General features: G+C 43.3%; 1 protein-coding gene across 2 annotated transcripts in view; it reads left to right on the top strand.

The window, feature by feature from the left end:
* Positions 1-587: 587 nt before the first annotated feature.
* GDA (guanine deaminase) overlaps positions 588-27542 on the top strand; it is an 82744-nt gene continuing 55789 nt past the window's right edge. Inside the window, exons 1-2 of one of the 2 annotated variants that reach the window (XM_047831148.1) lie at positions 588-782; positions 1431-2930. In XM_047831148.1, the coding sequence (XP_047687104.1) occupies positions 2808-2930 (123 nt within the window). In that variant the 5' untranslated portion in view covers positions 588-782; positions 1431-2807. The remainder of the gene's footprint in view (positions 783-1430; positions 2931-27542) is intronic. The other variant, XM_047831149.1, reaches the window with a different exon arrangement.

Here is a 27542-nt window from a genome sequence, read left to right as displayed (position 1 = left end):
AGTCAGCAGTTTAACTCACTGAGCCACCCAGGTGCCCCCACCCACCCCATTCCTTCTATTTAAGATTAACTGTATTTAAAGCTACACAATCATTACTCATTCCAGAAGCCACACATAACAATGTCAACAAACATCAAAACAAAATTCCCTAGCAATTCCATTACCTCCACAGAATGATATCCATTGTTTTTGGTATACCTTTTAAATTCTAGCATATACGCCTATAGGCTTTTCATGACTGTAACCATAGCATGAATGACGTTTTTATTTTATTTTATTTTGAGAGAGAGGAGAGATCAAGTGGGGGAAGAGCTGAAGGAAAGGGAGAGAAAGTGTCTTAAGTAGGCTTCATGCCCAGCACCGAGCTACTCTCGGGGCTCCATCTCATGACCCTGACAATCATGACTTGAGCTGAAGTCAAGAGTCAGACGCTCAAATGACAGAGCCACCCAGGCACCCCATAAATGATATTTTAAAAAACTTACCATCTTCTGTGTAATTGCCATGTGGCTGTTTTAAATATTTCCTTGCTTTTTAATAACTGCATAATATTCCACTAAACTTGTCTCTACTGTTGGTCACTCAGGTTGCTTTCATTACAAATAACATATTAGCCGTATCTGTTTTAGGGATCCAGTACCTCTTCTGGAAACATTGAATGGACTCCTTTTTTACACGAAAATCCAGACATTTTCTTCACTTTTCCTTCTGAGGTTCGTATGTATCCAAGCCTGAGTCAAGAGGATGTTTTCACTGTGCTGGCTGTTGGACCTACAGGGAAGGTGTGCGAGTCTGCAGAATCAGGACAAAATGACAGGGACAAAGGGCTAACGTGGCAACCTTAAGAGGCAAGCGCGATGCTCTCAGCTTCAGGGCTTCCTAATTCTGAATCCCTGGTAGGGTGACCAGCCACCTCAGTGTTCCCGTGACCGCAGTTTCCTCAGGGTGAAGGACCTGAGAGGGGAACGAATTATTTATGTAAACTGGCCCCGCATCATAATAGCAGCAACTCAGAGAAAGCCTGCTCATACGCTGAAATGAGAAACCCTTATCCTTTAGGTAAGAGCCACAATAGATATTTATCTCAGGTTATTGCTCTGCTCCCCCCCAAAAACATGCATATATTTATTCAGTAAACATGTAAGAAACCCCAGGCACCGTTCTAGGCATAAGAGCCCTCGTCTCTGGTTGGCCTGGGTGGCTCAGTCGGTTAGGTGTGGGACCCTTGATTTCAGCTCAGGTCATGATCTCACGGGTTGGTGGGAATGAGCTCTGTGATGAGCTGTGCACTGGCAGCGTGGACCCTGTAGGATTCTCTCTCTCTCTGCTCCTCCCCACCCCCCAAATAAATAAATAAACATTAAAAAAAGAGAGAGAGAGAGTGAGCCTTGGTCCTGTGGTGCTTCCATTACTCTGTGTGTGTTTTGCAGGGAGAGGAGCAGAAATCAGTGAAAAACAGGCAATAAATGAGGATGGATATGATCAATGCAATGGCAGAAATAAGGTGAATGGAATAGAAACTTTGGGGGTGGGGCGCCGCTGCTCGTTCGCCGGCTGGGAAGATTACTCTGGAGCTACATTTGAGGCAAACCACTGATGAGAAGGGTCGGTCACGGTGAAGATCCGCAGGCGGCCTTAAGGGCTGAAGGAGCAGAGTGTGTGTGGCCCTGAGTGGAAACCAGTTGGTCTCCCTGGAGGAATTGAGTAAATGATTTTGTGAACGCATTGCAAGGAAGGAATGCTGACCCGGAGGCGGTCTTAGCAAGCACCCCTTCCGAGTTCAGTTTTCACAAATGAAGATAAAGAGGCCGAGGCTCACTGCCTTGACCATCGTCTCTTGATTCCTCGTCCAGTGCTCTTTCCATCAAGCTATGCCACAGTGCCATTCCTAGCCACTTGGCCTGAGAACTGAATCCCAAGCCCCGCCCCCCACCGGACAACTGGAATTAAATCAAAGAAATGCATTTGTTTTAGGTGTGAGAAAGACTGGAACTGGAATTGTTTGTGGATGGTCACAAGCGCCAAAACACTGGACTCAAGGAAAAAGAGAGGGATTTGGGGATACAGATCAACCTTTGTTGGCGGGGCCCCCAGCAATTCTGTTGAGGGATGCTTCCGGAGCACCAGGTTAGGACAAATACTGCAGCCCGCAGAAACTGAAAACAAAACTGATCCGTAAGGCAGGCAGTTCTAGCGGACCTTTCCACCTGTTCCTGAACTTGGGACTGTTCAGACTTTGAAAGTGCTACAGGTTGAAGAGGTACAGGGTTTGGTCACAAGCAGCCCGAAGTTTAAAGGGCAGAGAGAGCAGGCAGGCGCAACGCGAAGTGTGCCAAAAAAGACAGGTGGAGGAGGCTGGGGGACGCGGAGCAGGGGCGAATTTAGCGACCGACGGAGGTGCAAGGCTGGAAACGTCCGCTCCTTCTGCCCCTTCCTTTCTTTCCCTCCCCACCTGGGTTGGTGACTCAGCCACCCCAGGTTGAAAGAACTGCGTTGTAGGCTGTGAATTTGGAAACTCAAAGAGTTAACAGATCAAAAACTAACACAGGGGAGGAGAGAAAGACCACACCCCAAGGGAGCGCGGAGCCAAGTCACAGGAGGAAAATCCTATTGGCATCGAGGAGGCACGGAGCCCGCCCCTGGGCGCGGCCTGCAGGGGGCAGGCGATCGCCCAGGAAAGCGGGGGCAGGAGGAGGCCCAAGCAGGTGCACTCGGCAGCCACCCGCAGTTGCAGGGACCCCTCCTGGCACCTCCGCCCGGTGCGCCCTCCTCGGCTCGCGAACCCCGCGCTGCGCTCTGCCGCTGACATGTGCGCCGCCCCGATGCCGCCCCTGGCGCACATCTTCCGAGGGACATTCATCCACTCCACCTGGACTAACCCCATGGAGGTGCTACGGGACCACCTCCTCGGCGTGAGCGACAGCGGCAAAGTAAGCGGGCGCGGGGTCTGGCGAACCCCGACGGGCGCGCGCGCGGACAGGTGGAAAGAGTCTGGCGCCTTGCGCTGCGGAGCGAGAGCCTCGGCTCCAGAGTCGAACTTGACTGTTTGACTCTTGGGGAACGCCACAAGAGCCCTGGGGCTAGGTTCGTGGGCTGGCCTGGGAGTAACACGTTCCCAGAAGCTGGGAGCTGTGGAGTACTCACACCCACGATTGGTTAGACAGCCGTCCAGGCTGCGGTGGAAGGGGGAGCGAGGCTGTGCCCTCGCAAGTATTAAGAAATCACTAATAAACCTGAACCTTGCTTCATTCATCTTTGTGTCTTTGGCGCCTGGCATACTGCCTCGCACAGGCTAGGCGCTCCGTACATTTCATTGAATTTATTGTGAAAGAAATAACAGACGAGGGAGTCACTTGGTTAGTGTTGTTTAGCCCTTTCAGTGCATAGAATAAGCAAACAACTGATTTCATTCACTTGATTGCTCAACAGACAATATACCAACGATGCCAGCGAGATGACTTATAATGCTAGAAAGGTAGTCAGAGCGAAATTAACCACGTCCTCCCTACCCTGCCCCCCACCCCATAGCCATTAGCATCAAAGCAAGCAGTTGCGTTTTAAGGCTCAAAATGTCCTCTATGAGTGTGTCTTCTGTACTTCTTTTCCCCAAATCGGGATTTCTACAAACGACCTAGGTAACTTTGATGTCTGATATTTACTGTTCATACGCACCGGGCTGGACGCACCGGGCTGGGGGTGGTGACTGCATCAGCAGTGGCTTGGCTAGTTTGGTAAGTGGAAGCCATTCCATTTTTGGCAGAAAAAAAATAAAGACGAGGGTGGGCTTTTCCTCAACTACCACTCTGGTTAGCAAAAGTACACCTATTTGTGACTTGTCAGCTTGAAGATACCATTCCTGGACTCAAGACGCTTCCGAGTCAGTGACAGTTTTGAATCGTGACTCTTACGTTTGGGGATAACTGAACCCTGTTTTCTTATGATGCTTAAAAAATATTCTCTCTGTGTGTATTCAGGGAGACTGCTGTTGTGTTTCCAAGGTGATGGAACTCGCAGAGCTCCCCCAAATGGGGAGGCTTTAATAATGTTCCCCCCCCCCCACCAAGAGTGATACATTATTGCCTGGTGTATTTGACCCTCAAGTTTCAGGGAACCCTTAGACTTGGGGCTAGTCCCAAGAAGTAAAGCAACAGTGACCACTACTCTGGGGAGAGATCAGAGGTGTTTCCCTAATCACCAGGAGCTGTTCATCTCTTGGGTTTCTATTTAAAAATCAACTTCCCATATCTAGAATTTTACTTGGGAAGATAGCAGACAAGAGGGTGGGTTTGAAGACTGCCTTCACCGGGTAGCGCGTAGTAAGAAAAGGAAGTAATTCACCTAAAAAAAAAAAATTACCTTTTCTGGGGGTTGTAGAGAAGAAGAAGAAAAGAGTGTCCCGAACATGCAATTAGCAGTTCAGTCAGGAAGTCTATTCCTCAGTGAGAGCATACTGAAGTTATAAATTTAGAAAAATGCCATTCCTCCACAAAATAAAATAGCTAGGAATTGAATACAAAGGTGAGTTAATCGAGTGCCTTATGCAATGTCCGAACTGGTAACTGTTGATTGCTCTTCTAGCTGTAAGGCAGTTGACTGCAGACTGCGTGTAAGGGAAGAATGTGCCATATATATTCCAAGATTTGACTTCCTCCATTTTGAAAATGGGGCTGCTTTGCCTTTGTAGCTACTGGGATAATGTTCATTTAAAAAATGTCAAGGTTCTTCCACAAGATTATCTCCCCATAAAATAAATATGTGGTGTCGTTGTGATGTTTACATTTTTACTGAGCTCCTAAAGCTGTTCACAAACCTGGGGATGATCGGAAACATGTAGGGGTGTTTAAGTGCTGGTTCCTGGGGGTCATTCTCACTCCAGAGAAGGTGAATCTGGAGGGGTCCCCAGGAAATGGCATTCCAGCAAAGGTCCCAGGGCATTCGGATGCAGGTTGTGGGTGGATTTGGGGTAAACAAGGGTATAGGGTGTGTGATGGGACCAGTTGTATAGGGTCTTGGGACCTAGTTCTCCATGTCAAGCCCAGGTCTGGGGTAGCTTGTCAGAGAGAGGGGACATGACTTCCTCTCCTTCTCTTTCTCCCTTCTAGACCTCATCTCTCATTTCCTGTAATTCATTTAGGACTTAGAGCATGATAATGACTAACTACTTTTAATTCATTAAGTAAAGCTCATTGAAATTACATTAATTAAAAAAAATCTCTCGTCAACATCTTAGTATTGGGCATTTTGAATTCAGAGTTAACTCAAGTGACATGTAGCTTTTTAAAAGAAAGACTCCTGCATGTATAATTTATTTGCAGATATTCAATTAATCTTGAGATGCTGTGTGCTCCAGTTGTACCAAATTATCTGATTCTTCCCACATAGAACAGGGGCGGGTTGACTTTAAACGTAGCGAAAAGATGCCCGGGGCCTTTTTAATGCACACTTACCTGGAAGCAAGAGCGAGGAAGAGAATCATTTTGCAGGTACTACCCTGGGAACAAGTCCTATGGAGAAACCAGACTTGGGTTCAAGTTCGGTCTCCACCACTTACTTGCTCTGAGACCATGAAGGAGACACTTAATCTGTCTGAGCCTCAATTTCCTCACTTGTAGACTCAGGGATTCTTTTACTGAGTATTAAATGAGATAATATATGAAAATGCCTGGTGCTTAGTGGATACTTAACACACGCCATGTTCATTCTGTTACCTTCTTTCCCTCTGCTCCTAGCAAACCCTTAACCTCTGGTTCACTGTAGCATTTTTGCATATTTCCACTTGATGGCATCGTGCAGACCAGCAGGTGGAGAAGAAAGCCATGGCCTGTGATGCACTATGTGGGACGTGGGGAGGTCACCACATTTCCACTGTGGAGCATCCCAGCTCATGTCCTTGGCCCACTGGGACACAAAGTTGCACCTGGGAAGAAAGATCTACATGGCATTTTTCGCCAGGTGTGCTAGCACATTGTATTTAGTATCTCACTGTGTCATTATTCCCATTACAGATGGGGAAGTTGAGACTTGAGAAATCATGCTTTCAGAGATGGTGGCGTAGCTGGATTTTGAATTAGCAGGGCCAAAGCCATATTCTCTTCACTAGAGCAAGCCGCCTCTGTGAGGCATAGTCCTTAGCCTCAAAGGACTTGCACTTTTAAGCAAGAAAGCTTAGACGTGTACCTGTAATAAAAGTGGACTGACTCCTAAACCAAAGACTGGACTCGTTGCTGACGACACGTTGATGAGAGAAACATGCAAACCTTGCCCTGCCCTTGTGAAATTGATAACATAGTGATACATTAACAGACTGCTATGACCTATCAGAACTTGAACTAATCAGGGAGTGGAGAGAAGGCTTTCCTTAGTGTCAAGTGACATTTAAATTGTGATCTAAAGGATGAGTAGAAATTAAATAGGTAGGGCAGGAGGCATTGGAGATAGGGAGGGAGCAGCCTGTGCAAAGACCCTGGGGTAGAAAAGAATGAATGCATTGATGTGGTTAGAGTCCAAAGTTCTAGGAGAAGGATAACTCAAGATAAGGCAGGAGAGATAGGCAGGGCAAGGTCTCGGAGTGCATAGGGAGTTGGAGGGCAGGGACACAGATTTGCCATCATCAAATTGTACACTTTTTATTATTTTTTTCTTCTTAACATTTATTTATTATTCAGAGACAGAGAGGGACAGAGCATGAGCATGGGACGGCCAGAGAGAGGAGGCGACACAGAATCTGAAGCAGGCTCCAGGCTCTGAGCTGTCAAGCACAGAGCCCGACATGGGGCTCGAACTCACAAACTGAGAGATCATGACCTGAGCCGAAGTCGGACGCTCAACTGACTGAGCCACCCAGGCACCCCAAACTGTGCACTTTTTAAAGGTCATTTTAGCTTCAAGTTAAAGAATGCATTAGAGAGGGGCACCTGGGTGGCTCAGTCGGTTAAGTGTCTGACTCTTGATTTCAACGCAGGTCATGATCTCACGGTTTGTGGGTTCGAGCCCCATGTCGGGCTCTGTGCTGACAGAGCAAAGCCTGCTTGGGGTTCTCTCTCTCTCTGACCCTCCCCAGCTCACTCTCTTTCACTTTTTTCAAAATAAATAAATATAAAAAAAAGAGAATGCATTGGAGAGGAGTCAAGTGCAGGCAAGGGGATCAGATAGGAGCCTGTTGAAGTAGTTTAGGTGAAATGGATGTGGTTCAGAAGAGAGAGGCAGTGTTGTGTCAATTAAGATATGAACGCCTGGAGCCTGCTTCAGATTCTGTGTCTTCCTCTCTCTCTCTCTGCCCCTCCCATGCTCATGCTCTGCCAATCTCTCTCTCAAAAAAATAAATAAACATTAAAAAAATTAAAAAAAAAAAGATATGAGTATAGTTGATACACAATGTTACATTAGTTTCTGGTAAGAGATGAACTGTTAAGAGTACCTAACTATGTGCATCTGATGAAGTTACTGAACATTTCTACTTTCCAGTTTCCTCATGTATAAAATAACTCGCGTAACCCCCCCTCATACGGTTGTTGGAGGGCTTACGTGAATTACTAATTGTCAAGTGCATAGAATACTGCCTTGGACGTAGCACATGCCCAGTAAACATCAGCGGTTATCAGCAGTGGAGGTGGAGAGAGGTGGACAGGATTGGTGTCAACTTAGGTCAGGTCAAATGGATTTGATGATACGGTTAGAGAGATATGTGTGACTCTATTAAAAGGTATGGTGCGATACTTACTTTTCCAGTTTCCTGGTGTTGAAGGGTGGCCAGTGTTGACATTCTGACATGCAAGAAATTGGCTAAGAGGCTTCTGGGAAATATTTTTCTCCCTCGTAAATGTGGGAAGAGTTCTTCCTTTTTTGGATGTTCTCATGTGAAGAGTGGACCTGCTGCCCTTGTTTGAGACGATGAGGAAGAGCTTTAGAGGATTTCAGAGACACTTACCTGGTCTGTCTTTGAACATCATCGAATACATACATGAATAACATCATTGGATAGTTAACTGTCCCGGGAACTGCCCTCCGCCTACTGCCCTCAGACTTCTGCGGGATAATGAAATGGCTTTTTTGTGTGTGTACACATCTGTTAATTGCAGCCCAGGGCACCTCTAACTATGGCACTGCTTTTTTTTTTTTTCCAAAAAATCATATTATTTCAAAGGACTGCTCACTGCCTTTTCCTTTTCCCCATTTCTGTCTTCTCCTTGTTGGCTCAAAATGTCAGTGTCTTTCCAGGCACCCAGATCGTTAGTCCAGACCACCTTGTTTTCCTCTGGGGAATCTTTGTATGCGCCCCTGTCCATTATCATTGACCTTGTCCAGCCTTTCACTTTCTCTTGCGAAACTAATACAGGAGCCTCCTAGCTGTTTGCCCTTCTGCATTCCGATGTCTATTTAATGCCGACTCCTCCTTTAGATCACAATTTAAATGTCACTTGACACTAAGGGAAGCCTTCCCTCCACCCCCTGATTAGTTCAAGTTCTGATGGGTCATGTCAGTGTACCCACCAGGTTATTAATTTCACAAGGGCAGGGCAAGGTTTGCCCGTTTCTCTCATCAATGCTCTCCACATCCCCGAAGGCTACTTCCTTGGAGCATGGCTAGCATCACGCATCGCCTCTCATACCACTACCGTCGGCTCTGTGTTGTCTCTGAGATCCAAACGTTCCTGATCGACATTCTAGGGATGACGTTGTTTGACCCCACCCTGCTGTTCTAACAAATACTTCCTCCTGCTCCGTGTTTCTCTCTGGCAAATGGGAGGGGGATTTGCATGACTCGTTTACACCACGAGGTGTCCATGAGCTCAGGGATGTCTATCCCTGCCAACTTCTCACTGTTCCCCAGCACATCGTGTTCTCTTATGCCTCCTTTGTGGGTGCCAATCTCACAGCCCGGAATAGTCCTCCTTTTTATATCCCCCTCTTCACTCCACCTCTGTCAAAATAAAATCTTGCTCTTCCTTCAAGGCCCAGTTCTGATGTCTTCTTCTTCTTCGCCAAAGTTGCCTTGGCCATCCTCCTTCAGTTGCAATAAATTACCCTTTGTTCTCCCACAAAAGTTGGCATATATACTGACACCAGTGTTTTTCTGGTGGTGAGGAGCATGGCTTCTGGAGTCAGACTGTGTGGATTCAGACCCCAACTCTGCCTCTTACCTGGATGAATTTTCTAACATATCTAAGCCTTGGCACCTCATGTATAAATTGTGGACAATAATAGCACCCTGAAGGAGTGGTGAGGCAGATAAGACAGAGTGTGTAAAGCACTTGGCACATAGCAATTGCACAATAAATATTGGCCACTGTTCTTATCTTTTCTTTCGGTAAAGTAGTTATTTCATTTTTGCCTTTCATTATGCTTAGCTTTATAGAACGTCCTCACTCACTGGGCTAGTGTGAACTTCTTTTACAAATGGGAGGTGAACTGGAGAGAAGGTAACATTTATTAAGTCATACTCTTTGTCAGACCCTGGCAGATTCTTTGTACGTTAGCAATTCTGAGATGAGACCGCATCATCATCGTCTTTTTTTTGCTTCATCATCCCTGCTTTACAAATGAAGAAGGGAGGCTCAGAGAGTTGTCTGTCTCAGCTGCGGCCACAGCAAGTTAGTGGCAAAGCCAAGATTCACACCCATGACTGATTCCAAGGTCTGTGCTCTTTCAAGGAGTCCCTCCTGCCTCCTGTCACGAGAAGGGCTGAAACCCTATTGTCCTTAGGGCCCCTCAACATTGACTTATCGTTTGAATGCAAATTAGGTCTGTTGAATGTGTTGTGTAGGGTGTGTGTAAAATGTGTTGAATGTGGTGTGTAATACAAAGACAGTCATGCGTGATGAATGAAAAAGACATTTATAGTTCCAGAGAGATTTTTTTTCAAATTGAAGTATAATTGATACTCAGTGTTACATTAATTTCAGATGTACAGCATAGTGATTCCGTGACCCTATACTTTGTGCTATGCTCACCAACACTCACCATACGATGCTATTATAATACCATTGACTCTGTTCCCTATACTGTACCTTCTATCTCCATGACTTACTCATTCCATAACTAGAAGCCTGCATCTCCCACCCCCTTTCACCCATTTTGTGCATTCCCCTACCTCCTGCCCTCTGGCGACCATCAATTTGTTCTCTGTATTTATGTGTCCATTTCTGCTTTTTTTTTTTAATTCATTCATTTTGGTTTTTTTAGGTTCCATGTACAAGTGAAATCATATGGCATTTGTCTTTTTCTGACTCATTTCACTTAACATAATACCCTCTAGGTCCATCCATGTTGTCACAAACAGCAACATCTCATTCTCTTTTTATGGCTGAGTAATATTCCTTTTTGTGTGTGTTTATCCATTCATCTATCGATGGATACGCGGGTTGCTTCCCTATCTTGGCTATTGTGAATAATGCTGCAGTAAACATAGGGGTGCAGACATCTTTTTCAAATGAGTGTTTTTCTTTTCTTTGGGTAAATACCCAGTAGTAGAATTACTGGGTCATATGATAGTTCTATTTTTTAATTTTTTGAAGAACCTCCATACTGTCTTTCACAGTGGCTGCATCGGTTTACATTCCTACCAACAGTGCATGAGCTTCCTTTTTCTCCATATCCTTGCCAACACTTATTATTTCTTGTCTTTTTGTCTCCAGCCATTCTAACAACTGTAAGACTATATCCCAGAGAGATTTTTTTTTAATGTTTATTTATTTTCGAGAGAGAGAGACAGAGTGTGAGCAGGGAAGGGGCAGAGAGAGAGGGAGACACAGAATCCAAAGTAGGCTCCAGTCTCTGAGCTGTCAGCACAGAGCCCAACACGGAGCTCAAACTCACGAGCCGTGAGATCATGACCTGACCTGAGCCGAAGTCGGATGCTTAACTGATGTGGCCCTGGAGAGATTTTTTGAAAGCACAATTGGACTTCTTCTTCGAGGCTTTGAAGCAACGCTGCTGGGTGTGACTGGAGTTCGCCACTCTCTGGTTCTGTAGTGTTTTCTGTTCATGGAACTTCTCTGCAATCATTTTCCAAGGTTGATCATCTGCTTACCTCATGCATGATTCTGACTGACATTGTTTCCTACTGTCTAAAAAGCCATACTCTTCCTTTGTGAAGACTTTTTTTTAGTTGACTTTATTATACTACTTTATTAATTCTAAAAGATAAGCTACATTACCTTCAAATTTAACTTCTAATTGAGATCCAGTTTTCAAAATCTTTTGACCGTTGTGTTCAGTGCTTCTGCTTGTGAAATGCAGATTTTTTTCCTCCCATGAATAAGTTATTCATGCACTGTTACCTGAGACCATTTCAGAACAAATACCCTTTACATCTTTTCTTTCCCTATTGTCCCCGCTCAGGTTGGCACCCGCAGAACACCGGTTCCTATAGCCACAGACCTCTTGCTCTTCCCAGCCTATTACTGGGTTTTGAAGAATTATTTTGACTGAATGAACCTTTCTCAGTTAAAACCCCACTTGAAAACTCGATTGCGCGGATCTCAGTTTATCGACAAGCTATTGGTTCACGAGTTAAAAAAAATCTTTGAAGGCTAAAGCAATGATACTGTAGTTCTAATTACAAGTAAGTTCTTCTAGGCTTCCTAGGAATTTTAAAGGCCTGCTGTTCCCCAAAGGCTTACGTGGGCAGAAAAAGTGTATCACGTGATCGTACAACCTCTCCATGCACCTATACCCTTATAAACACACTTATAAAACACATTTCTGGAAGGCAATATTAAAATTAAGAACCAAAATGGGGCATCTGGGTGGCTCCATCTGTTAAGTGACCGACTCTTTTTTTTTTTTTTTAATGTTTATTTATTTTCAAATGAAAGAGAGAAAAAGAGAGAGGCAGACGCAGGATCTGAAGCAGGCCCCAGGCCTCGAGTTGTCAGCTCAGAGCCCAATGTGGGGCTCAAACTCACAAACTGTGAGATCAAGACCTGAGCCGAAGTTGGACGCTTAACTGACTGAGCCACCCAGGCGCCCCAAGTATCCAACTCTTGATTTCAGCTCAGATCGCGATCTCACAGTTTGCAGGATCGAGCCCCGCATTGGGGACGCGGAGCCCGCTTGGAGTTTCCTGTCTCCTTTTCTCTCCTCCCCTCATCCACAAGCACACACGCACTCTCTCTCTCTTAAAAATAAATCAATAAATGTTAAAAATATATAAAATTGAGAACCAAAAATAATATTTACTTTTGTAGAGTAGGAGCGGAGAGTTAGGGACGTGGAGGAGAATTTTTATGTTGCACATTCTAGCTTTTCACAGTGTTAGTTTTTCGTTTTCGTTTTCCTTTTATAGTTTAATATAATATTTACCATTTTAATGTGTGCACTTCAGTGTCCTTTATTACAGTCACAGTACAACCATTACCATTACCTAGTTCCAGAATATGTTTGGAGCATGAACCATGTAGCAGCCACCCCCTATTCTTCCCCTCCCCGCCTCAGCAACCACTAATTTGCTTTCTCTCTCTAGATTTGCATATCCCGGATGCTTCAAATAAATGCACACATACAGTATGTGACCTTTTGTGCCCGACTTTTTTCACTTAGCTTAATGTTTCCAAAGTTTACCCATTTTGTTGGTTATCACTCTAGTCCTCCTGTTCTCAGGAATAGCTAAGCCCATTTTGTCCCCTTTTTGTTTGGCACCTCCTTACATCTCTTACTTTTTTTCTTGAATCTCCCCTATAACCTCACCTTGAAGGCAGGGACTATGACTGTCTTTCTTTCTTTCTTCCTCCTTTCCTTTCCTTTCCTTTCCTTCCCTTCTCTTTCCTTCCCTTCCCTTCCCTTCCCTTCCCTTCCCTTCCCTTCCCTTCCCTTCCCTTCTCTTCCCTTCCCTTCCCTTCCCTTCCCTCCCCTTCCCTTCCCTTCCCATTTCTCTTTCTTTCTTTCTTTCTTTCTTTCTTTCTTTCTTTCTTTCCTTCAACTTTTTCACTTTTGTATCCACAGCTGTTAGCATATGGTAAGCACTCAGATGACTATTTGTTGGATAAATAAATGGTGTTTGGATTTTTTCACCACATGATAACCAGGATGGAAAAATTCACTTGAGGAGTCAGCAAAATGTACAGCTAGCTAAAAATATCTTCCAAACAACCAATTGTTTGAACAAGAACTCTGGGTTTTTCTAAGCTAGATGCTTGATACAACATATTTGGCCACTGGGGGTTGTAATTAGTTTCATGTCCTAGAGAATAATTAAGAACCTGGAAAAGTAGAGTTTAATTGGAACTCTGAGACCTCATAAAATTCTCAAATGCCTTTAGCTTGAACCATGTGAAGGATTTGGAATAATGTAGATTATATAGGACTGTTTATTCCTTTTGGTTTTATATTATGGTTTGTTAAGTGTTCACGTCTTCATAAAATGGTAATTTACTGGAAATATTGCTTTTAAATTGCCACTTACAATTTACAGTCCTGGAACATGCTAGGCCCTCCATGAATAATAACTTATTATCCATCTTCTGCCCTCATAGTACTTACTGCTTTAGCACAAAATCGCCATTCAGTAAATGCTTCTGAGTGAAAGGACAGAATGGTCTGCTATGCTCTCTACGCTATTTTGGGGGGATGCATAGATGGGGCAAAGTTTTTCATCCATACTGTTTATTTATTTATTTTAATGTTTTGTTTTGTTTTGTTTTGTTTTGAGAGGGGGTGAGGGGCAGAGAGAGAGAGGGACACACAGAATCTGAAGCAGGCTTCAGGCTCCAAGCTGTTAGCACAGAGCCCATCACGGGGCTTGAACCCATAAACCGTGAGATCACGACCTGAGCCGAAGTAGGATACTTAACCAACTGAGGCACCCAGGCGCCCCTCCTCCATACTATTTAACCTAGAGGTTGTTTTTCCCCTGCCATGTGTAGAAGGGTCTCATATATGCCTTAACCTGTTGTTTTTGTTTGTTTGTTTTTGTTTTTGTTTTAAGTATAAAACACAGAGAGAAGCCACTCTAGGTCCTCGGGTCAGTGTGAGCACACGAATCTCCTCAAGATCCAGGCTGGTGTGGACTCACAGTCCTGTGTAGCTAGGATGCTTGGAGCTCATAAGAATTGGTAGCTGAAGAAGAAAGAACAAAGGCTTCAAGGGGTTAGGGACAAAACAATGAGCAAAACAGATGCAGGTTCTGCCTTATTTGCGTTCAGAGTCAATAACCACATGAGCATGGAAAAGTATATAATTTCTAAGAAAGAAAAACGCAGAGCACTAAGGAGGTGTGAAACCAGAGGACTTGGCTTATTGTGAAGAGAGGCTTCAAGAATGCAACCCTAAGGAAGCAACATTTGAGTTGAGTTTGAAGGTTGCATGGGAGGTAATTCGTCAGAGAAAGAGGAAAGGCCTATGCAAAGACCCAGTAGGGGGAAACCATTAGAAACTGATGTCGTGGAGGGTGGAGGTGGGGGGGAGGGGTTGGTGGAAATAGATGAAGCCAGGAAGATACGTGTCAGGCAATAATAGGCTTTTTTGTTTATCCCAAAGGCAGTACAATGGGAAACCAGTGAAGAATGTTACAGAGAGGAAGGCAGATCAGATTTGCATTTAAAAAAATATATAAACAATAATTGCAGAGTAATAATTATAGGAAAACAGACTGGACTGTGGAACAGGGCAAGAATAGTTAGTCGCTAGAGGAGATGACTTGGAAGATAATGGCAGTGGACCTGGAAACAGACACGTAGGTGGTGATAGAGTTGGAGAGAAATGAGCAGATGTGTGAGACAATAGGGAGGCAGAAATCAATGAGATTTGGTGACCGTTTGGCTAAAGAGGGCTAGGAACAAGCTTCCCCTGTATTTCAGGGTTCTACAACTGAATGGATGTGTTGGCCATCACTGGGTGAGGGAACAGAAGAAGAGATCCACCTGGGGAGGGCAGATTCAGAGGTCTTTTCTGGTCATGCTGAGTTGAGGCCCCCTTGTGACATCCATGTGGAGATGCCAAGTAGGGGGTGGCTGGCAGGTCTGAATATCAGAGGAGAGATCTGAGTGGGAGATATAAAATGTGGAATAAAGTTTGAGAGAAGAACAGGAACTATATTAACCCTGGTGGTTGAGTTTGGAGTAAAAGAGACTGAGTGAGATGAGAAGGGCAACCCAAAGGTCAGAGGATAACCCCGGGAATGGTGTAATAGGAAACAAAGGATGGGGGACAACTTCAAGAAGGAGGGGGGTGCCTGGGTGGCTCAGTTGGTTAAGCGTTGGACTTGGGCTCAGGTCACGATCTCACGATTCGTGGGTTCGAGTCCCATGTCAGGCTCTGTGCTGACAGCTCTGAGTCTGGAGCCTGCTTCGGATTCTGTGACTCCCTCTCTCTCTGCCCCTCCCCTGCCTATGGTCTGTCTGTCTGTCTGTCTCTCTCTCAAAAACAAATAAACATTAAAAAAAAAGAAGGAGGGAATAGAACAGATGGTACATGTCATTGAATGGTAGGAGGAAGAGGAATAATACTGGGAACATGTCCAATGGATTTAGCAACCTGAGGTTATTGGCGACCTTAAGAAGACTTATTTGGGGAGGGGGGCGCCTGGGTGACTCGGTCAGTCAAGCATCTGACTCTTGGTTTCAGCTCAGGTCATGATCTTGCGGTTTCATGAGTTCAAGCCCTGCATCTGGCTCTGTGCTGGCAGCTCAGAGCCTGCTTGGGATTCTCTCTCTCTCTGCTCCTCCCCGACTTGGGCGGTGTCTGTGTCTCTCAAAATAAATAAATAAACAAAAAAGAAAAAAGAAAGAAAGAAAACTTATTTGGCTATAGAGAAGATGACAATCAGCTTCATTTGGGTTTTGGAATGGGTGGAAGATAAGAAAATGAAGACAGTGGTCATAGACCACTCTTTTGAGATGATAAACGTGCAATACTTTTGTTTATCCTCTGAGAAAAATAAGGTAGTGCCTTTAATAGTAATAAAATACAAATAAATTATATATGTTTTATTCTCCCAATTCTTAGGTTACCTGAGGACTTTTTATACAAATGCGCCACTTGTAACATTATATAAGCATGTTGGTATCTCCCGCTTGCCAGTGTTTGAGTGGATATCAAGACATTTGCAAACATGTATGTGCCAGCACTTAGACGTGGTTGCAGCCTTCTTAATAATCATTTTACACTCTTATCTCAGAAATGTAACTTAGCATCTCGGCGTCACCAGAATTCCTGGTATTTGGTCAGTATTTTTGTTTTATAGTACAGGATGCCAGCAGCGAAACTGTTTTCATTTTATTAAGATCTAACAGGAAAGGCATAATTTTTCCTTGAGTTTGAGATTTTTTTTTTTGAAATTAAAACAAAAATAAATAAATAAAACTAGAAGAGACCATAAAGCCAGATGTTTCCTTTATTTAAAAATGCAGTCAGTTTGCAGGAAAGCATTTTTGGACTTTCTCTAAGGGAACCGAGAAAAACCTCTCCCCTTCCATCCCTCCTGGTGGATGACTTTGAAAAGGAGATTTAATCCAGCTGAGAAAAACAACTCCTGAATGACTCATATTAAGGAGAATTGCAACCCATACATGTTTGAACACAAGCTTGTATAATCGTTCTGTTTTTTTTTTCTTTCTCTGTCCAGATAATCAAGTAGGAAGCAGGAGAAAAACAAGAAGGCTTATGCTAGATTTATGTCAATTGAAATTAGAATAAGGAGAATTACACCTGTAACCTAGAAAGGATTGGATGCTTCCAAAATGCCAAACCATTGGGCAGGTAGAGTAAGAAGACAGTAAGATGAAAGGATATGGAACTAAAATGAAGTGACAAATAGTAATATAAACCCACATCAGTTTACATTTAGTCATGCCTTTGGGTTTCACCATCGTTTTGTCCACACCCCAAATACCCTTACCTCTCATTCTCCCATATGTATGTATACCTTATCCATCACCTCCTCCAAAAAGCAAACTCATGTCTCTAGTCCTCACTGATTTCTCCCTTCTCTTGAGTTTTCTCAGCTCAGTCTGTAATGCCAGTTTGGACTTTACAAATATGCCACCGTGCATGGTTTTCAGTTTCCTATATGCACTTAAATTTTATTTCCCCAGCTAGAATATAAACTTTTTTTTTCGCTCTTTTGATGTTAACTTACTTTTTGAGAGAGAGAGAGCATGAGCAGGGGAGGGGCAGAGAGAGAGAGAGAGAGAGAGAGAGAGAGAGAGAGAGAGAGAGAATCCAAAGCAGGCTTCAGGCTCTGAGCTGTCAGCACAGAGCTGGATGTGGGGCTCGAACTCACAAGCCGTGAGTTCATGACCTGACCTGAAACCAAGAGTGGGACACTTAACCAACTAGGTGCCCCTAGAATATGAACTCTTGAAAGGTGAGGATTATTTCTTCTACGTATATCTGATATGTATATATCTGATGTATATATCCTTAGCAGTTTGATGGGCATATGAGGTACATTTCAACAGTATGTGCTGCCTTGAATTGTTATCAGTTGAAATGCATTACCGAACACGACAAAAGGTAGGCCAAGAAAAATATTTTAAGCAGCTTCCCCCAACCTCTGTGTTCCATGATTTGATTGGCATGTACCCCGTCACAAGCTCTTGACATGCACAGGTGTGACTTTCACAGATGGCTGCTTCTCATTTTGTTGGGGTTTAGGACCGAATCCCAGAAGCTGATGTCAGCATGTTGGTCAGTATCACTTGGTAAGCCCACAAGCCCAACCGGTTCGCCCGCACTGGTGCCTCAGCGAGATTTCTCATCCTTGTTATATATGCGGTAACTCTCAAGAAGTAGTTGAAAAACAACCCAAACTTGGCATTTTTAATAAAATGGTATAATGTTCTTGAGAATGTGGATGGGCAAATGAAGATGTGCTATCAAAGTAGTTCTCGGCAAATATTTGAGGAATGAATAAATAAGAAAGTGATTATTTCTAATACAGGCAAAAGATTGTATAGCACTTTTTTTGTTTTTTAAGTAGACCAGCAGGGAGCCCAGTGCAGGGCTTGAACTCAAGACCCTGAGATCAAGACCTGAGCTGAGATCAAGAGTCAGACACTTAACCAACTAAGCCACCCAGGAGCCCCTGTATAGCACATCTTATGTTTCAGCCACTGGTCTAAGTCTTTTATGTATACTAACTCAATCATTGCAACAACACTGTGAATTAAGTACCATTGTGTCTCCATTTTGCAGATGAGGAAACTTGAGTCATCAACAATTTAAGTGCTTTGTTCAAGGTCACATAGCTGGTAACTAACTAGTGGAGTCAGGATTTAAAGCCACATGGTCTAGTTCTAAAGTCTATACCTTTAGCAGCTCTGGCATGGGAGAAGTTAAACGCTTTATTGTTACTCAGATGTTTGGGGGTATATGGAAGCCTTAGGATATAGTCATCAGTTACTGTTATAAAATTTTTGTTTGCTTTTGTCTTTTTGTCTTGCAACACAAAACTCCTAAGGCATTCTGACAATTTGTCAGTAAACCTGAAGCAATTATGTGTCCTTTCCAAGATCAACAATTTGCTAATTCTTAATCAGGTTTTCAATAACACTATTATGTTGTTACATGTTAGAGCTTTAGGACCTCCTAGGTTGGCCTTGGCAGTGGTGAAAAGTAACCTAGTAACAGTTCATGGCTGGCATACATCTTCACACAGGAGACGAATTTGTAAAACCAATAGCTGGGCCTGTTCTGAGTTTCTTTTATCAGTTTCAGGAGTTAAGTTTGTGGAGTTAAGCAGGCAGTTCCCATGTTGGTTGTGTGAAATCTAATGTCAAGTGCATTTAGAGATACTATGAAGAGAACACAGACAAGCAGGGAGGGAGAGAATATTAAGTCACATGAAATGCTTCTTGTCAGGGGCGCCTGGGTGGCGCAGTCGGTTAAGCGTCCGACTTCAGCCAGGTCACGATCTCGTGTTCCGGGAGTTCGAGCCCCGCATCGGGCTCTGTGCTGATGGCTCAGAGCCTGGAGCCTGTTTCCGATTCTGTGTCTCCCTCTCTCTCTGCCCCTCCCCCGTTCATGCTCTGTCTCTCTCTGTCCCAAAAATAAATAAACGTTGAAAAAAAATTAAAAAAAAAAAAAAAAAAAAAAAGAAATGCTTCTTGTCAGACTCAGATTTTATCTTTTTAAATCTACTCTTTTGGAAATAGAGCCCTGATTTGACTTTAAGTTAGCAGCTGTGAATGCATGCTGCCTGGATGGCCACCATGATTTTGTTACACATTTATATAGACTTTGTAAGTGGGCTTTATAAATCAAACCTTGGAATAGCTGTAGGAAGTCTTGGCAGAAACAACCAACCAAAATTTTGCCTTTCTGTTCTCATCCAAGTTTCAATATGCAGTCAATCTGATTAACAAACCAACAGTAAACAACAACCACCAAAAAGGCTAGAAATTGAAAAACATTTGGTTTTCCAGGGGAACTGGGAAAGCCTTTGTAATTAACATGACAAATGGAAAACCAACAAAAATACGTTATCAATTTTGCCATTTTGGGTAGAAAAAAAGAGTCGTTTAAAAAAACATATCCTCCGGCTCTAAGAGCAGGTGATGGTGCCCTACATCTGAGCCTCCAGGAGGGGGCGCTCTCTGGTATTTCTTACACCTGTGTCCCATCCAGTGACCAAATGGGATGAGGAGAGAATTGTAAATCAAGCATAAAGCCTTTGCCCCTTTAAACTTAAGGAATATGGCATCAAATACCATTCTATGGCTGCCATAAAAATACAACAGGAAACTTGGATTAGACCCACAGGTTTGACTAATGATGCGGTGTTCATGAAAACACACAATTTTCCCTGAGCTCTTGGAGCGAACTGGTTGCAGGAGCTCAGGAGTGGGGGAGGGGATTTACACATAATAATTGTAAAGACAGAATTCTAGTTGGCAAAAAGTGACTCTCCTAGAACTAAACGTATGCAGCAAGCGGCGAGGAATATATATAAATACTGAGAGAAAAATAAAGCTCATCATTGCCTTCATCCAGTGCAGATCTTTTCCAGACCTTAATAACTGTATCATTGTGGAGCTGTGTGTAAAAGGGATTTTATAAAGTAAATCTTCTGGGAAAATGTATTAGTCTGGAAGTTGGCATACCTGAACTAGAGAAGGGATTCTGTTATTCAAAGGATCGTGTGATCATGGGCTAGTCAGCACTCGTTGTGGGTCTTTCTTCCTTTTCTGTGAAATGGTTCCAGGATGTGGTCTTCCAGAAAGGATTTTTATTTTCTTCTTTTGCGAGCTAGGGACTACAGGGACTACCGTGCATTTCGTCTGAGCTCAATGCTCACTGCTCACTGCTCCTCTTTCTGCCTAGAGCCTCCTTTTGAAAAGCGTTGATGCTTTCCCTGTGTCCTGAAAGTTCTACCTAAGAAGTCTTGTGCAGCATATCATTATTTTGTAACTGAAGGCTCTTTACAGTATCTTGCCCGCCATATTTATGGAAACAGGTATCGTAGATGTTACTGAATGCTAACTTTATGCCAGGCATTCTTTAAAAAAATTTTTTTAATGTTTATTTTATTTTTGAGAGAGAGAGAGAGAGAGAGAGACAGAGCGTGAGCAAGGGAGGGGCAGAAAGAGAGGGAGACACAGCATCCAAAGCAGGCTCCAGACTCGAGCTGTTCACACCGAGCCTGACATAGGGCTCAAACCCACGAACTGTGAGATCATGACCTGAGCTGAAGTCAGGCGCCGAACCGACTCAGCCACCCAGGCGCCCTCAGGCATTCTTTCGAGCATTTGCACATGTGCTATCTCAGCTAATGCCTACAGCCACTTTATGAGGAAGGTAGTCGTTTTATTCTCATTTTATGAGTGAGGAAACAGAGGTCTAGTGGGATTAAGTAATGAGTTGCCAGCGTCGCACAGCTGATGAATGTTGGAACTGGGATTAAAAAAATATCTACCTAAAATAAATCCATGCACATGATAGGAAGTTCTCAGTGCACAAAAGGAGATGTAGTTGCTGGTAAGTTCCCTTCCTTGTTCCTGTAGCCTAGACATGGTATCACCCCTTCCAACAGGCAACCAGTGTCTGTTACCAATGTCTTACATACTTTTCTGGAGATAGTGTAGAACACATACAAACGAATGGACATAGCTTACACTTGAAAATATTTACATGTAGTCGTTTTTCCCTGGCAAATGGTAGTAACTAAATGTACTGTTTAACGCTTTGTCTTGGACGGTCCTTTCCTATTAGCACATAAACTAGCACATCTTAGTCGTCCATAATTTTGCATTGTAGAGATGGGCCAGGATGTTCTTAAGCATTCTATGTAGATGAGCATGTAAACGATTTTATCTGTTTTGCTGGGGTGTGAACTCAGGGCGTGTGACTCCCGATTGCCTACTTCTTGCCAACCTTCTCTTTTGCTTTCTGCTGAGGTGTTTCTCTGTTCTGGAAACGAGGAAGGAAATGGAAACTTACTTACTTACTTACTTACTTATTCACTTACTAGATAACTGGTTTATTATAAGAGGATACAACTCAGGAACAGCCAGAAGGAAGAGATATATAGGACAAGGCATGGGAAATGTCATGGAGCTTTCCCCACGTGTCCACCTGTTCCCCAGTCTTACAGTTTTTGAACCTCATCCTTGTGAGGTTTTGTGGAGGCTCCATTATGTAGGCAGGGTTACTTAAATCATCAACCACCAGTGTGTTTTTTTTTTCACCTCCAGCCCCTCTCCCCTCCTGAGGTCAGGGGATGTGGGCAACGTGATCTCCTACATCTTCCACCTGTCCAACCCCAGCCATCTGCTGCAGCCACAAGCATGGCCTCACCTGGAATCCTTGAGCTCTTCATTGAGCCTACCACAGTGCTGTCAGCAGACGCATGCAACCAGTGCCAAAGGAATGCCCTGTTTAACCTGAGGGCATAGGTCACCGAGTCAGTGGTTGGCCCTTCAGCTGAATTCTTCAAGAGTGGGTGGGAATGAGCTTCCATGTCATTACTCCCCAGTTCTGTCTCTCTGGCTTTACCGCTTACAATTGTTTTCCTGGCTCCTCTCACCCTTCTGGACTCATCAAATCAGCTGCAAACCCTAGGCTTCCTCCATCAGCCTTTTCATCCAGATATGGCTCTTTCCTAGATATGTCATCCTCTTGTGTGGAGTTCACACTCACCTCCACACAGATGACTCTGGTCCCTGTCTCCAGACCTGGCCACCTCCAGAACTTCAGTCCTGTGTCCACACCTGCTGTTGGACAGCTCTGTCTACAAGTCCTGCCCCCCCACCCCATCTCTCCTTTCCACCCACAAACTCTTATCTCCTCATGGCCTTCCATAGTTCTATCCTTCTTTCCTCATTCTCTCATTCAGAGATGTGTGTGTATGTGTGTGTATGTGTATACGTATATGTATGTGTATACACACACACACACATACACACACACATATATATGTATACATATCCTCAACCATTCCTTCCACATCCAGTATACTACCAAGTTGTGAGGGTCCTTCCTTAACATTCTGCCCACATTCTGCTACTCTCTGCACTGGCCATTGCCTTCACCAAAATGAACCATTCAAATGGGTGACGAAAGCTTCTTCCTGTCACTAAACTGTCCTCCCAACTTACCTTACAATCATTGTTCCATTAATTTTCACCTGACTCTTGTTAAAAAAAAAACTTCCAGAGGATAAAGTCTAAACTCTTTAATATGACATTTTAAGGTTCTCCAGAGTCTAGGGCATGTATTTATTCATCCAGTGTCCATTAAACACCTCTGATGTACTAAGACTGTGGCCAGAAATGGAAGTATGACAATGAGTAAAAATGAACATCTCCACCCTTGTGAGATTGCCATTTAATGATAAAGATAGATATACATAAAACATTAGTTATGAATACATGTGAGATTGTGAAATTGCAACTGTAATCAAATAGTAGCTCAGACTTATATAATGTCTGTGATGTGTCAGCCACCATACTGACCATTTATGTATATTGTCTTATTTAGTTGTCACAAAGTGTTTACAACTATTATCCCCACTTTATTTTTTTAAATTTTTTTTACATTTATTTATTTTTGATAGAGAGAGACAGAGCACAAGTAGGGGATGGGCAGAGAGAGAAGGAGACACAGAATCCGAAGCAGGCTCCAGGCTCCAAGCTGTCAGCACAGAGCCTGATGCGGGGCTCGAACTCAAACTGCGAGATCATGACCTGAACTGAAGGCGGACACTTAACTGACTGAGCCACCCAAGTGCCCCCCCCACTTTATTTTTTTAATGTTTATTTATTTATTCTGAGAAAGAGAGAGAGAGAGAGAGAGAGAGAGAGAGAGAGAGCACACACCAGCATGGATAGAGGTAGAGAGAGAGGGGGAGAGAGAGCATCCCAAGCAGGCCCCACACCGTCAGTGCAGAGCCCAACACAAGGCTCCATCTCATAAACCTCGAAATCCCGACCTGAGCTAAAATTGAGAGTTGGACACCCAACCGACTGAGCCACCCAGGTGCCCCTATTATCCCCACTTTATAGATGAGAAAAGAGGCACAGAGAGTTTAACTAAATTGTTGAAATTCACACGACAGCAAAGGATCTAGGTCAGGCAGCCTGGTTCTAGATTTTGTACATTTAACCACAATGTTTTTCCACAAAGAGAAGGTGCCTGGTGCTTTGAGAATCATTCATTGGGGATGGGGATGAGGAATTTGAGGTAGTCTGGAAAGGCATCCTAAGGAAAGACAGCTAAACTTAAATAGGAAATATGAGTAGGGTTAATTGGGCCAAAATAGAGTAAGGTGTTTATGCAGAAGGAAGGTCATGTGTAAAGGCCCCATGGTGGTGAGAGTAGGGTGCCTACAGGATCTAAATGGGATCAATATGGTGGAGCAGAGAGGGCAAGGGAAGTGAGGAGCAAGACATGGGATTAAGCTGAAATTGGATTAGGCTAGGAAGGCACACAGGTGCAAACCACTCAGGGCCCTGTAGATCACATTATAAATTTTTCTCAATCTTAAATGCAGTGGGAAGCCATTGAGGTTTTAAGCAAAGGATAAGAGAGAGATGTGGCAAAACTTTCTACAATGTACCGTGAATTGATGAGGTCTTGTTCTCCAGAACAGGAATCCTGGAAAGGGACTAACGAAGTTTGGGAATAAGATTATGGATTCCAGTTTGAACATGTTGACTTTGAAGTGCTTTGTGAGAAATACTCATGAGATATCAAGGGAAATGTCCAATATATGGGTCTGGAGTTTGTAGAAGTCTGGGTTGGAACTTTAAGTTTGGTTGAGCAGATGGTGCCATATTAAAAGAGATGGTCCCTTTATATATGAAAAGTTGAAAGGCTCAGGACTTGTTTCACTGACCATTTGCAACCGAGAGATGAACTTGTTGAAGGACTTCATGCCTATTAAAGAGAACTTTAAGGCCTATTGGTGAGGTCTGCATTAGTCTTTTGCAGCAGATTTGAATGTAGGGTAATAATCAGGGAGAGTGGGAGGAATTCATTTTAGAATCTTTCTCTGCTGTGTACTTTTACAACAGATTACCATTGTATAATCACTTATCTTTCAATGATAGGAGCTAATTTTTGGAAATTGTGGTTTGGATCTATTAAAAGAAAAGTGGCATTAAAAAAAAAGGCTGTGTGAGTAGGCTTCTCAAGACTGCTTTGTACCCTTAGTGTTCAGATCAAAATGGATTGTATTGGGTGACTATTGCTGTGTAACAAATTACCTCAAATGTAGAGGCTTAAAACAACTTACTATCCTCGCAGTTCCTTTGCCTCAGGGGTTCAGGAGAAGTTTAGCTGAGAGGCTCAGGCTAAGCATCTCTCATGGAGCTTCAGTGAAGATGTTGGCCATGACTGAAGGCTTGACTGGGGCTGAAGGATCCACTTCCAAGTTTCAAGTTTATTTGCATTACTATAAGCTGGTGCTTACAGTGGTTGGCAGCAACCTGTGGTATTTCCCCACAAGTGCTTTTCCCAGGACTGCTTGAGTATCCTCAAGGCATGATGGGAGGCTTCCCCCAGAGTAATAACGCAAGAGTGAGAGAGCCAGGTGGAAGCTATTCTTTTCTGAGCTAGCGTTAGAAGTCACATAGCATCATGAGTGCTTCATTCCAAGCACATCACTAAGTTTGGTCCACTACAAGATTGGGGAAGGGAACTAGACTCCACCTTTTGACAGAGAGGAGCACTGAAGAATCTGTGGACATGTTTTAGAGCCACCCCATGGATGTTCGGAATCTGAGTTGTGGAGGCAGCTCCCCCTCTCACCCTGTGTAGAAATTAATTTCTGTTACAACAAACCTAACAGATGGTCAGTCAGCCTCTGCTTAGCACTTCCAGCTATGAGAAGTTCACTATGTTATGAGTCAGTGAATTCCATTTATACCCACTTTCAATCGTTAGAAGTTTATTCTATTCATGAAATTGACAACTCTTCTGCTGAATATTCCAATATTGAAACTACTTCTGCTGCTCTAGAGTGGCACATTTATGTGATGGTGTGTCCATTATCTGCAACCAGGGTAATCTTGATTTCTTTCTTCTTCAGAGAAAATACTGTCAGCTCCACTCAGAATTTCCCCTCACGCTTTGATTTCAGGGTTTTTTCACCTTCTGGTCACCTTCCTGAAAACATCTCAATTCAGTTCATCCCTCCACAACTGCAAACCAACAACTAGTTCTGTACCCTAAGCTAAATTTAGAAGGACAGGACAAGGCAGTCCTCACTTGGCACAATAGGGAAAGACTGAAAAAAACCACTGTGAAAACTGAAATCATGCAAAGTAATCTTAAGAATCAATGAGAGGGGTGCCTGGGTAGCTCAGTTGATTTAAGCATCCAACTCTTGATGGGCCTAAGTCATAATCTCCTGGTTCAAGATTTCAAGCCCCGAGTTGGGCTCTACACTGACAGTGCAGAGCCTGTTTGGGATTCCCTCTCTCCCTCTCTCTCTTCCCCTCCCCCACTCAGAATAAATAAATAAACCTAAGAAAAAATAATCAATGAGAAAATTATGATTATTGAGATCATTAAACACTTTTGTTAAAATATTAAAAATTTTCCTTCTGATCTGAATGCATGGGAAGATGAAAAGAAACTGTAAAAATAGTGTTCATTTAGGATACCTTAAAACATTAGAAACAGAGAATCACAGTGTTTTGTTTCTTTATTAAAAAACACAGCAAGAGTAGTTTGGACAGTGCTTGCCTTTCTCTTCTCATTATATAATAATTATTCAGAGCAGACATCTTTTGTTCGCCTTGGCAAATTGCCTTCTGGATCAACTTCTAAGATTTTACGTCTTGAACTCTCGATGTAGTGAAATCTCTCTTGAGATACTTCTCTGAGAGTTCCTTCAATGGGAAGCTACTGCTGGTGCCATGCTTTCTGAGACATCTTTAATCACTATCCTCATTTATGTTGATAAGTCTACCTCTGCTAAGTTCCTCTGGCTGTAGATCTAGAATTTCTCCAATGGTGGCAATGTCAACGTTCCCATGGTCAGCTATTTCTTGTATAACTCCCTTTATGTTAGATTCTTGTTCTATGCTAAGCACTTCTTGTGCTCTGGCTTTTCACTTCTCTGCTGTACTTTCATCGTTGTTAAGCAATTCATTCTATGATCTATTTTTGTAATATGCCACGTGAGTTTATTTCTGGGAGACAAGGAGGTAACACAACTACATGCTTTGCTGTTGGTGTGTGAACTCAGTAACAGATAGTACACCATGGTAACTGGTAGACATGGTAACCTTGAACCATGCCATTGGGGCGCTGTTGTTGTTCAACTAAACCGTGGTATCTGAAATTGATAAGTATCAGAACCATGCAAAACAGGTGTTGCCTGTGTTTCTACACATTTGGCCTTAGTTAGATCTGTTTTTATGGGCAATTATTCCACACGGCTTGTTTGAGCTCATGGTCCTTGTGGTTATTAAGTCTCACACATCTTTACCTTGTGCATTTGATTTTTCTTAAATAGAAAATGTCAGGTTTTACTTATATTCTCGTTAAGCTTTCTCTGGTAGTCTTAGCCCATGGATGTCTTTTTAAAACTTGATGTTGCTCTCTAGGGAATAAACTATCCCTTCCAAATTGTTACCTTTTTCATATCTAAAAACTGTTAATAAGAAGAGGCTGGGATGGAGCTTACTGATGTTTCTCTCCATCTCCAGACATGCGTCCCTCATTGTATTCATCAACCCTTTGAGTAGGAATATATAAACTAATATGAATTCTCCAACTCTTTTGTCACCCACCTTGCCTTTCTCGAGCTTATCCAACAAAGTTAACTCTCTGGGGCCACCCGATGCCATTCCGAAATCAAAGCACACTGCAACGGCAGTCGTCTCCTACCATATCAAATATTAACACTACTGATAATACCTATGTTTACAGAGAGCTTTTACACTTCATGGACTGTTTTTACATATCTCCATTTGAAAATAGTTTGCCTTTATAAGATTGAAAAGTGTGGCACATATTATCAGCACGTTTTTAAGAACCGTAAGTCAGAAAAAGTACAGGATTAGCCTGTGTTCACAGAACTGCTAAATAGCAGAATCTTGGTTCTTCAGTGAGTTTAGTGTTTTGGTTTTCTTTAACCACTTCAAGCTTCCCAGACG

Source organism: Prionailurus viverrinus, chromosome D4 (assembly GCF_022837055.1).
Source record: "Prionailurus viverrinus isolate Anna chromosome D4, UM_Priviv_1.0, whole genome shotgun sequence".
Taxonomy (NCBI): Eukaryota; Metazoa; Chordata; class Mammalia; order Carnivora; family Felidae; genus Prionailurus; species Prionailurus viverrinus.
The sequence above is the reverse complement of the archived record's forward strand: the minus strand, read 5'-3'. Positions and strand labels throughout refer to the sequence as shown.